This window comes from Oncorhynchus clarkii, chromosome 24 (assembly GCF_045791955.1).
Source record: "Oncorhynchus clarkii lewisi isolate Uvic-CL-2024 chromosome 24, UVic_Ocla_1.0, whole genome shotgun sequence".
NCBI classification, from domain to species: Eukaryota; Metazoa; Chordata; class Actinopteri; order Salmoniformes; family Salmonidae; genus Oncorhynchus; species Oncorhynchus clarkii.
The window spans coordinates 1,567,208-1,580,104 of record NC_092170.1 but is presented as its reverse complement, the minus strand read 5'-3'; the positions used below and the strand labels follow the sequence as shown (position 1 = coordinate 1,580,104).

General features: G+C 37.6%; 1 protein-coding gene across 1 annotated transcript in view; it reads left to right on the top strand.

Moving 5' to 3' along the window:
* Nucleotides 1-3,972, top strand: part of LOC139382517 (ATP-binding cassette sub-family G member 1-like) — a 53,960-nt gene extending 49,988 nt beyond the window's left edge. Inside the window, exon 15 of the mRNA XM_071126608.1 lies at nt 1,280-3,972. Within this exon, the coding sequence (XP_070982709.1) occupies nt 1,280-1,508 (229 nt within the window). The 3' untranslated portion in view covers nt 1,509-3,972. The remainder of the gene's footprint in view (nt 1-1,279) is intronic.
* The last annotated feature ends 8,925 nt before the right edge of the window (nt 3,973-12,897 follow it).

Below are 12,897 nucleotides of genomic sequence, written 5' to 3'. Positions count from 1 at the left end.
TATTGTAATTACTTCACCACCATGGCCTATGTATTGCCTTAACTCCCTTATCTTACCTCATTTGCACTCACTGTATATAGACTTTTTGTTTTCTTTTGTTCTACTGTATTTTTGACTGTGTTTTGTTTATTCCATGTGTAACTCTGTGTTGTTGTATGTGTCATTGCTATGCTTTATCTTGGCCAGGTCGCAGTTGCAAATGAGAACTTGTTCTCAACTAGCCTACCTGGTTAAATAAAGGTGAAATAAATCCATTATACTAAGACATCCATTTTATAGCTGTGCACATACATACACACAAACAGTAGATTAGTTATATCCTCTTCCATAGTTGTATCACTACCCAGCCGACAGTTCCGTTCCCCCGAGATTAGGGAAACCTTGAGGAGTACTCCTTGTCCTCATACGTTTTCTCAGAGTTCCTGCCAGGTCGGTTCAAACAGTTGAATTGTTCTTCGGTATTTTCTTAGGCACACACATACAAGTTCAAATCCTAAGCTACGCCTTGCTCAGACAGTCTGTGTTTTTCCACTATACAGATACATTGTTTCATCTAATTCTGACTAAAACTACACACATCATCAGATTATAATTTTATGATTCTAATCAATTTCATACAATTATAAGGTTTCAGAGTGGTGAATTATTTAATCATTATCTTTCAACATTTAAATTATTTTATCACAAGGTGTGAAAGAGAGGCTATAATAGAGGAGGAGAGGCACAGAAGGTCTTATCTGATGACATGGAGTCTGAGCTTTCTAAACGTATCAAGAATCTCACGGACGAGTTCCATGGCCTTAGTAGCCTCAAATTCAGAGAACTTGCCCACGAATTGGCACATTGAAACAACATCCCTGTCTCAGACAACTGGTCAAGAAATGGAGGGGTATAGAATGGAAACAGAGAGATGTATATCTGAATGTAGGCATACATTTAAGATATACAATATACCACATTCAACTTTGACCTACCAGCACCAGCACCCACAGTCACATGAAACCATTACCCACTTACCTACCACAAGGCGGCTCAACTTACCCTGACCCTATGTTACCCCATACCTGGACAAACTATGTTTTCAAAACTGTTATGTTTACATGAATTATGAGAGATGCACAACATCCTGAAATATATGTAGATATATTTCTTATAAATAATAAAAAATGTCCATTGATGTTGGGATGCTGAATGTAAAAATGCCTAAACTTACCCCACTGTCTCCTACTGCTCTCATCCTCTTTAACAGCACCATAAAACAGTTCCTATTATTTTGTAGGTATGGCTTTGAAGGTGTCATCCTCTCCATCTACGGGCTGGACCGGAAGGACCTCCACTGTGACAAGGATGAAACATGCCACTTCCAGAAGTCGGAGGCCATCTTGAAAGAGCTTGATGTGGAAGATGCCAAACTGTACCTTGACTTCATAGTGCTTGGCATGTTCTTTGTGACCCTCCGTCTCCTCGCGTACTTTGTGCTGCGCTATAAGATCAGTGCAGAGAGGTAAACTGGGGAGTGGCGGTAAGGAGGAGGAAGGCCCAGATCGCTGGCAAGCTGGAATTCTGCTTCTAGAAACCTCCAGGCAGTGGCCCAGAAATACACCATGCACACTAAACTTTTGGCCAAAGACTACAGAATATAGACAACTGTTGTGTGAGGGTGTGCTTGCAGTATGACTCTACTTAGCTTAGACAAACAAATATGGCAGAGAGGAGCTCAGTGCCTAAGGCCATGGATGATTCCCAATATTACAAGAACGTTCTTGTTTAAATACCAAAACCAAGGCTCCTGTCACAGTAGGAATCTAGATGTAATCGCCTTGTGTAAGGGAACCAACTGTAAGTAATGTAAGAGTTTGTTGTTGATAAGCTCTTGTCTAGTCTGTAGTTCCAGACTGGTTTATATGATCACTGTGTGAAACCAATTAAATGAAATAGCTTGGTGGAAGGACAATGGGAAGACAGGGCCACACTTAAACAGGAGCTGGTTTCCTCCAATGTGTGTTTATTATATAGGACTGCCAGATCAAATGGGTCAGATCAAATGGGTCTGTAATCTGGGACCCTCGGTCAATACAGGGAAAGGTACAATAGTGCTTGTTGCTAATGTGGGATAAAGCAATCACATACATTCCAAGCATGTGAGAGACTGTACAGTACCAATATATACTGTCATTTATCCTGGGTGAGTTTCCCGGAACAAATGTGGCATGTGGCGCTCGACAGCCTAGCCTCTCAGGCGCAAGAGAGTAACTGTGCTTGAACAAACTAATTAATAAAATTAAGCACGTTCTATGAGTGGCATCGGCGGGGGTCTGGGTTTTTGAGAGAAATAAAGTACCACAATAGCACCCCTGCTCAGAGGCCTGTGGTTGTGATTATAGGGCTTGAATAGTTGAAGGAAGATATGGGGGATATGAATTCTGATGTGACTGTGGCTGGCTTAGTATTACAAGCCAGAATCCTAACCTGAGATCTGAGCATGTAACACAAAAAGAAAGTTAAGTATTACATTATCTCAAGCATTACCAACACAGCTTAGTTTGAATGGCATGGAGGATTGATACAATACTCTTTTAGTCACTCCACAGTCAGTCATGTAAAATAGAATTGAGAATGAAGAGCATTTTATACTAGCTCATGTTCTGTCACACAATCAATTCATAAAAGACATGGCAGCCTAGGTTGGGGCTTGTTTTATCTGTCAACCATACCAAAGGGATATAGTGCTACCGTATTTCTGTAAGAGACTGGGGGCTCTATTTTATCAAACTTAATGCAATGGTAAGTCACTAAGGCTAAGACTGTTGGTAGCGCTATAGGTCCAGAGGTGTTTTTTTGTTGTTGCTATTTTCACTGCAGAAATTATGGGCGCAGTAGCTGGCAGTTGTGTGAAAGGGCTGGGATAAATTGGGAGGCTTGTCCCCTCACTGGCCAATCAGAACGTGGTCCATGACTAAATATGTGGGTGCTTCTAGTTGTGTATTTACGGTCTTTCATGTTTTAAGTTGTTATCAAAGCCAATTTGAATGTTAGTCCGCTATAGCCTAGTTTGTTAAATAGCCTACAGAAACAAAATAACAACATGTAGGCATATTCCATCTTTGCTAAATACATTGAACATGTTTGCAGTCCATATTGTTCTAAGTATTGTTCTGCCATTGCTTCAATATGGAAATACACTACCGCTCAAAAGTTTGGGTCACTTAGAAATGTCCTTGTTTTTGAAAGAAATGCTCATTTTTTGTCCATTCAAATAACATCAAATTGATCAGAAATACAGTGTAGACATTGTTAATGTTGTAAATGACTATTGTAGCTGGAAACTGCAGATTTTTTATGGAATATCTACATAGACCTATACAGAGGCCCATTATCAGCAACCATCACTCCTGTGTTCCAATGGCATGTTGTGTTAGCTAATCCCAAGTTTATAATTTTAAAAGGCTAATTGATCATTAGAAAACCCAAGCAATAAAACTGGCCTTCTTTAGACTAGTTGTGTATCTGGAGCATCAGAATTTGTGGGTTCGATTACAGGCTCAAAATGGCCAAAAACAAAGACCTTTCTTCTGAAACTCGTCAGTATATTCTTGTTCTGAGAAATTAAGGCTATTCCATGAGAGAAATTGCAAAGAAGCTGAAGATCTTGTACAACACCGTGTACGACACCCTTCACAGAACAGTGCAAACTGGCGCTAACCGAAATAGAAAGATGTGTGGGAGGCCCCGGTGCACAACTGAGCAAGTCTGGATGTAATTTTTTTTTGCAAGTACTGTTTATTCGAGATGATATGAACAATGTGGACAATTTTCAGCAAGTTGCAACATTGAAACACAGGAATAAAGACTTTTCCATAAACAAGGTCTAAATCATGTTTGATTCCCTCTTGGATGTAATTTTTTTTTAAAGTACTGTTTATTCGAGATAATATGAACAATGTGGACAATTTTCAGCAAGTTGCAACATTGAAATACAAAAAAAGTGGTCTAAATGAATTGAACATTGTGGACAGTTTTCAGCAAGTTGCAACATTGAAATACAAAAATAACTATTTTTCCATAAACAAGCTCTAAATCATGTTTGCTGTGCTGTCTATTTGAGATGAAACGAACATTGTGGACAGTTTTCAGCAAGTTGCAACATTGAAATACAAAAATAACAATTTTTCCATAAACAAGCTCTAAATCATGTTTGCTGTGCTGTCTATTTGAGATGAAACGAACATTGTGGACACTTTTCAGCAAGTTGCAACATTGAAATACAAAAATAACTATTTTTCCATAAACAAGCTCTGAATCATGTTTGATGCACTCTTGATGTATTTTTTTTTCCTGTACTGTTTATTCAGAATGATATGAATGCTTTGGACAATTTTCAGCAAATTTCAACATTGAATAAAAGATATACCCACTTTTCCAAAAACATGCTCTAAATCATGTTTGATAAACTCTGGATATATATTTTTTTGATGTACTGTTTATTCAGGATAATATAATCACTGTGGACAGTTTTCAGCAAGTTGCGACATTGAAATACAGAAATAAACACTTTTCCATAAACAAGCTCTAAATCATGTTTGATAAACTCTGGATATATATTTTTTTTGCTGTACTGTTTATTCAGGATAACATAATCACTGTGGACAGTTTTCAGCAAGTTGCGACATTGAAATACAGAAATAAACACTTTTCCATAAACAAGCTCTAAAATCAGGTTTGATGCACTTTGGATGTAAAAAAAAAAAGTGTTCTGTTTATTCAGGATAACATAATCACTGTGGACAGTTTTAAGCAAATTTCGACATTGAAATACAGAAATAAACACTTTTCCAAAAACAAGCTCTAATTCATTTTTGATGCACTTTGGATGTAAAAAAACATGGTTCTGTTTATTCGAGATGATATGTACACTGTGGACAATTTTCAGCAAATTTCAACATTGAAATACAGAAATAAACACTTTTCCAAAAACAAGCTCTAAATCATGTTTGATAAACTCTGGATATTTTTATTTTTTTGCTGTACTGTTTATTCAGGATGATATGACCGCTGTGCACAATTTTCAGCAAGTTGCAACATTGAAATACAGAAATAAACACTTTTCCAAAAGCAAGCTCTAAATCATGTTTGATGCACTTTGGATGTAAAAAAAAGGTGTTCTGTTTATTCAGGATAACATAATCACCGTGGACAGTTTTAAGCAAGTTGCAACACTGAAATACAGAAAGAAACACTTATCCAAAAACAAGCTCTAAATCATGTTTGATGCACTTTGGATGTAAAATAAAAATCTGTTTATTCGAGATGATATGATCACTGTGGACAGTTTTCAGCAAGTTGCAACATTGAAATACAGAAATAAACACTTTTCCAAAAACAAGCTTGCTGTACTGTTTATTCAGGATGATATGAACAATGTGGACAATGTTCAGCAAATTTCAACATTGAAATACAGAAATAAACACTTTTCCAAAAACAAGCTCTAAATCATGTTTAATGCACTCTGGATGTTTGCAACATTGAAATACAAAAATAACTATTTTTCCATAAACAAGCTCTAAATCATGTTTGATGCACTCTGGATGTCCAATTTTTGCTGTGCTGTCTATTTGAGATGAAACGAACATTGTGGACCGTTTTCAGCAAGTTGCAAGATTGAAATACAAAAAACTTTTTTTCCATAAACAAGCTCTAAATCATGTTTGCTGTGCTGACTATTTGAGATGAAACGAACATTGTGGACAGTTTTCAACAAGTTGCAACATTGAAATACAAAAATAACTATTTTTCCATAAACAAGCTCTAAATCATGTTTGCTGTGCTGTCTATTTGAGATGAAACGAACATTGTGGACACTTTTCAGCAAGTTGCAACATTGAAATACAAAAATAACTATTTTTCCATAAACAAGCTCTAAATCATGTTTGCTGTGCTGTCTATTTGAGATGAAACGAACATTGTGGACATTCTGCCCCACAACGTAATTTGCTTTTGGGTGACAGTGAGAGAACCGCTAGGGTGAGAAGCACAATTCGACCTCAGGTACGTTCCTAAGGTCCTTCCGATCCGTGCAAGCCTAACCTTGACCGTGTGGTCTTAACCATTAATAGTAAAACAGGGTTTTTTGATCTCACAGATTACAATGACATTCTCCCCATAGGAATACATTGCCTGCACCCCTAAATTCAACCTGAAGCCTATGTGGGTTATGAATGTTTTATGAACCTGTCTTCTATGACAGTCCATCAGACCACTATGAGGTCTACCTGTGTCAATTCTAAGCTTCCTGAAGCAACCGGAAGTGGTTAAAATCACCCTAAAAGTGTATATCCATACCCTGTCTGCAGTTTGATAGACATAGTGCATTCAACCCTGTGTAAATCAGTCAGTTTTCAACTCAGGATTCTGTAAAAGCATACCCCAATGAGGATGTGTGTTGACTTATGGCTGGCTTCCTGTGCCAACCGAAGGTGCCATAATTGTTGTCTCAGGGGCTGTTTCGAAACTTTCGAAACCTGTTCTAGACCTAAGGTCGGTAGTGCGTGGTGAGTTACGTGGCTCTAGAAGGTTCTCGGACCGAGAAACAGCCTCGTACATTTGCAATGACTTCAATTCATTTTTGCATCACGAAAATGACGACATTTAGAAATGTCCCAGAGTCGCAAGACTAGGTGCATTGCGACCGTCTCGGCCCATATAGACGGACCCCAACGTTCCTGTCCGATAGCTCATTCAAGGACCCCGTAGCAAGTCATGGAAAAAAGTGGATTTTCAGCACCAATTAGGTTTTTACTCGGACACCAAATGACCTATCGAGCCGAAACTTGGGATTCGGCGTCGCCTCAGGTAGGCCTACACATAACATCAGAAATGGACCCGCAGCTAGAACATAACTACGTGTTTTATGTTTTTTTTTATGGTTTGAACTAAAGGCGTTGTGAATTTTGGGCCAGCTCTGAAGTATGTGATAGTTGGCTACTAAACGAGTTGGAAAAAGTGGGTTTGGTGTCAGTTTGTATCAGTTTGGTGTCAGAATGATATCTAATTGACTGATGGACTTGCTGGTGACTCTTGTCCATTTGCAATATGTTTAAACAGTGAGGTACCATCACCAAAGTGACATTCTGAAATCAACCCAATTGAGCGATTGAGATGAACCAGAATCACTGCCCAGCCATCCCAGTCAATTTCACATTCCTGCAGGATTTTTATAGCATGACAAATTCGTGATGGTACATGCCCATTGAACCATATTGCAAATGCACAGTGACTTTGCAAAAGTGAGAAAACATAAACAATTGGACATAATGAAATCAACACAACGAGCGATCCATCCTGTGTTCATCAGGCCAGTCAATTTTTCATTTCTGCATTTTCATTTTGAGCATGCCAAATTCGTGATGGTAAATGCCCATTGAAACATATTGAAAATGCACGTGCATTTGCAATGTGATTCTATAGTGAAAAAACATCACCAAATGGACATAATGAAATCAACACAACGAGTGATGGAAAGGAACAACTATCACTGCCCGGCCATCCTGTGTTCATCAGGCCAGTCAATTTTGCATTTCTGCAGGTTTTTTGAGCACGTCAAATTTCTTATGTTATTTGACCAAAGAAAAAGTGACCTTTGACTTTGACTTTTGACTTCCTATGAAATCATATTGCAAATGGACAAAACATATGCCTTATGCAGAAGTTAAAAATAAAAATAAATTATGATAATAACATTTTACAAAAGTATATTCATACAGTTCTTACACATGTGTAATTGACAAAAAAAAAATCTAAAGAATTTTGAAAAACGGTCCAGAAAGCAATTTTTGGGGGGGGTGATAAGTTTGTGAACAAAATTTCACTTTTTCAAAATGTTGCTTTTGGACGTTGACTTGGGTTGCATTTGCAATATGAAAAACCCCGGTGGAGCGCATTCGCCACCTGTTGGATTTTTGAAGTGTTACAACTGGCATTTGCCATATGGCATTTGCAATCAACTTTACACGAATCAACGCAACATTGGGTGGTATTGGACACCGTGTATATGGTTTGTCCAATGCCAATGACTTCCCATTCATTTGTCCATTTCAGGGGGTAATTCCCTTACAACTATAAGCCCAGGGTTTGTAAATCCCTAGTTAATATCTTATTTTCCGGTTGTGTCAGAGGGCTTTTAAAGAACGCTAATAATCGTTATCTCACGCCACTAATTGTTAGACTCCCCTCTCGCATGGAACTTTCCTGTCTATAGATTTGGCTTTTATCCCATTCCTTTAGATTTAGGTTCCCTCTCCTCCTTATTTGGATATTTCAGTAGTATTAGTTGAATCGGAACGATGATCAATACTGCCACAATTCAAATGACCAATCCAGTTATCTTGCGCATTCCCTTCCTGTCTCCCCACGCCCAGTATTTTTACAAGATCACCGTCCTATCCCCCAGCACCTATTTAATATCCCATCTCAATCTCAGGCGGGTGTGCCTCTTATGATTAAGTTTAGTTTATTTACAGTAGCGCACATTACCACAGGTTATTTTCGAACCTGCTTCAGTGTATATCGGTTATACAAAACCCAGTGTATGTTGGTCATACAAAACCCTGTGGGAATAGCAAAGCTCCCATTATAGATGAATTCTGAAAATTTTAGAACATCAATCAAAGAACTCAAATCCCCCTAGAATCGAGAATAAAGGCTTCTGACCTGCTGCCGACTGGGAAAAGCATTGTTCGTTTGATCTAGTCACCGTATCTGCCGTCTGTAGTGTATACCAGCCTGTTTTTAACCTCCATTCCGGGGCCAGGTCTTTAATAACGTGCACAATTTTTTTTCCGGCGTACGACCTCCAGATGGCAGAGACGGGTATTTTAGATCCGGCTCGAAGGACCAATTGTTGAAGGAATTCTAAATTCCTCTGTATTATTTCCCAATCAGAATTAAATACTCTGTCAATGAATTCGAAGGGTTTGTAAGACCCTATATATTTATAAGAATGGACAGAGCCCCGGTCTTAAAAGTCAGGTAACAGCGTTTAATTTAAGAGAGTACTGGTTACATACAAATTTTTTCACAGGTTATAAACTGAAAATGACGTCAGCGTTTTCTAAATGTTCTATCTCTTCATGACACTGGTAGAGAGGCCCTATAGTTCTCGAGCCTTCCCTCCTAGCCTGAAGCCAAGGTCAGTCAGTATAAATCAACATTCTAGACAGTCTGGAGATAGTCCGTCCCTGCCATCTGGAGATAGTTCATTCATTTGTACAAAGGAACAGACCGTCATTGTTACTAAACTCCTGACTATATTATATACAATTGGGAATGGGAGCAAGAGAGAAAATTCATTATGTACAGTACATAATAGCATTTGGACTAGTCAGTCCTGATTGAAATGTATACATAATTAGTCATCATTGATAAAAATTCCCTTAACACCCTTCCAAAGGAAATCCACTACCGCATATAGGCCAAGAACACACATGAGCTGGCCTCACTTATCCGGAACTCCAGTTATAGCCTTATACAGATACTTAGACTTTTAAAGTGGCCGAATATCTCTAACTGCTTTCCTCAGTACCACAGTCTCCAATGACATTTTGACCAGAGAAAATGTAACCCCTTTTTTTCTGGAAAAGAAATGCACATTTCGTTAACATTTACAATGTTACCTTTTAATCAGCAGGCCAATAGTATTACTTATATATTGATTTCATTCTATAAGCGTTTTAGCAGTTTCAGAGTGAGGCTATAGAATGTCTAACGAAACTGAAAACCCCTTACGTTTTTCTGAACATGTGAGAAAAGTTTAGCCACGCACAGAACGCATAGTTTCTTCCTGGTGGGTTATCTGTATCTTACTTACCCTTAGAAATTGAAAACACCCATATATTACATTTAGCTTTTCTTCTAACTAATTTTAACACGTTGGTGATTTCTCATATACGTTTATTTTCCGTATTTTGACGCTAATAACAACTTCTCCACGTATTTTATCACCACTGAAACTGTTGTTTCAATGCAAAATGATTCCAAGTGGGGCTATTTGTAAATCACATCGGTACCTTACTAGAAGTTAGGTAAAACGTGATCTAGTACGTATTTCATCACATATAAACTGTAATCTCTTTGAACCACTTATTGATCGATCAGAGACTATACACCGCCAGGTGAAAATTCCATTCTTACTAACCTCAAAACGATTAGTTGTTTGTTCTTTTGACAAAGATGCAAACTCTTTTATAGCGGCATTCTCTGCTACCGCACTAAGTTCCAGTGTCATCTTACACTCATTTTCCCCCATACTTGTTAGCTCCACATCTACAACTTCTTACGCTTAGATATTTTCTATAGCTCTGCAAACCACTCGCACATCTGCGAGGGCAAGCAGAATCATATCTGTCCCCCATCGTAATGTATTTTCTGATGATAGAATGTTAATTAACATCAAAACGCTGGTAAGTTAAGCTTCTTGTTATGGTTTTATGTGATTGTTCCAATTCATTATTTTATTTATCCTGTTTACCGGGTAATGTTGCCCTACATTATCCAGTTTGCTCTTTCATATTCAAGCCAAATTGGTAGAATTAACGTGCGCTTCTTTCAGCGACTCTATGGCTTTATTAAATTCCGCTATCTCTATATTCCAGGGAGAAACAGTCCATTTGTTTCCATGCCACTATTTATTTCTTTTTCCTAAACACTCCTTTTTATTAACTATTTCCCAAGGTAGGGCCACCCACTTTCCCAGATAATAATTCATTAGTTACAGCACTTAATACCTCCTATTAAAGCCTACAACTGTATTACTGAATACTACAGAAGCCTTAATGTCTTATTCTAGTACAGTACCTCAAATATCACTGTGTTTTCCATTTCTAACCCTAACCCTAACCCTATTGATAGCTAGCGTTAGCATTTAGCGTTAGCATTCAACAGGCAACATTTTCACAAAAAACAGAAAACCATTCAAATAAAATCCTTTACCTTTGAAGAACTTTGGATGTTTTCAATGAGGAGACTCTCAGTTAGATAGCAAATGTTCAGTTTTTCCTGAAAGATTATTTGTGCAGGAGAAATCGGTCCGTTTTCTGCATCATGTTTGGCTACCAAAAAACCCCGAAAATTCAGTCATTACAACGCAAACTTTTTTCCAAATTAACTCCATAATATCGACAGAAACATGGCAAACGTTGTTTAGAATCAATCCTCAAGGTGTTTTTCACATATCTATTCGATGATAAGTCACTCGTGGTTTCTCCTCTGTTCAAAATGGAAAAATGCACGCACCTGGAGATTACGCAATAGTTTCGACGGAGGACACCGAGCGGACACCTGGTAAATGTAGTCTCTTATGGTCAGTTGTCCAATGATATGCCTACAAATACGTCACAATGCTGCACACACCTTGGGGAAACGATAGAAAGTGTAGGCTCATTCCTTGCGCATTCACAGCCATATAAGGAAACATTGGAACTCAGCGCCTCAAAAATCTGGCTCACTTCCTGTATGAAATTTCATCTTGGTTTCGCCTGTTGCATTGGTTCTGTGGCACTCACAGACAATATCTTTGCAGTTTTGGAAACGTCAGAGTGTTTTCTTTCCAAAGCTGTCAATTATATGCATAGTCGAGCATCTTTTTGTGACAAAATATTGCGCTTAAAACGGGCACGTTTTTTTATCCAATAATGAAATAGCGCCCCCATAGGTTGAAGAGGTTAATAAAAGTGTTTCCGCCCTTAAGAAGCAGAGGAAGATTTTATGCCAAACTGTGTTTGTGTAACTCAAAAATGAATGGCAAAACATTGGCATTGGTCAAACCATATACACAATGTCCAATACCACCCAATGTGGCGTTGATTCGTGCAAAGTTGATTGCAAATGCCATATGGCAAGTGCCAGTTGTAACACTTCAAAAATCCAACAGGTGGCGAGTGCACTCCACCTGGGTTTTTCATATTGGAAGTGCAACCCAAGTCAACAAAAGCAAAATTTTGAAAAAAATATCACCCCTTAAAACAGTGTTTTTCGAAATTCTTTTTTTTTTTTTTTGTCAATTACACATGTGTAAGAACTGTATGAATATACTTTTGTCCAAATGTATTATGTTATTTTTTTTTTACTTGTGCATAAGGCTTTGTCCATTTGCAATATGATTTCATAGGAAGTCAAAAGTCAAAAATGTCAAAATTTTGCAAAAAACTTCACACACCCTTAAAAAAGTGCTTTCTGGACCGTTTTTCAAAATTATTTCGATTTTTGTGTCAATTACACATGTATAAGAACTGTATCAACATACTTTAGTCATTTTTTATTATTCTAATTTTTTTTTTTTTACTTGTGCATAAGGCATATGTTTTCTCCATTTGGAATATGATTTCATAGGAAGTCAAAAGTCAAATGTCAAAATTTTGTAAAAAACTTCACACACCCTTAAAAAAGTGCTTTCTGGACCGTTTTTCAAAATTATTTCGATTTTTGTGTCAATTACACATGTATAAGAACTGTATCAACATACTTTAGTCATTTTTTATTATTCTAATTTTATTTTTTTTACTTGTGCATATGTTTTGTCCATTTGCAATATGAATTCATAGGAAGTCAAAAGTCAAAGTCAAAAGTCACTTTTTCTTTGGCCAAATGCCAAAAGAAATTTGACATGCTCAAAAATACTGCAGAATTGCAAAATTGATTGACCTGATGAACACAGGATGGCCGGGCAGTGATAGTTGTTCCTTTCCATCACTCGTTGTGTTGATTTCATCATGTCCATTTGGTGATGTTTTTTCACTATAGAATCATATTGCAAATGCACGTGCATTGTTGTGCAACTGGTAACCCAAAAATAAAAATATGGTTGTAAATGCATTTACCGGTACTCCTGTCATCCATGTCTGCTAT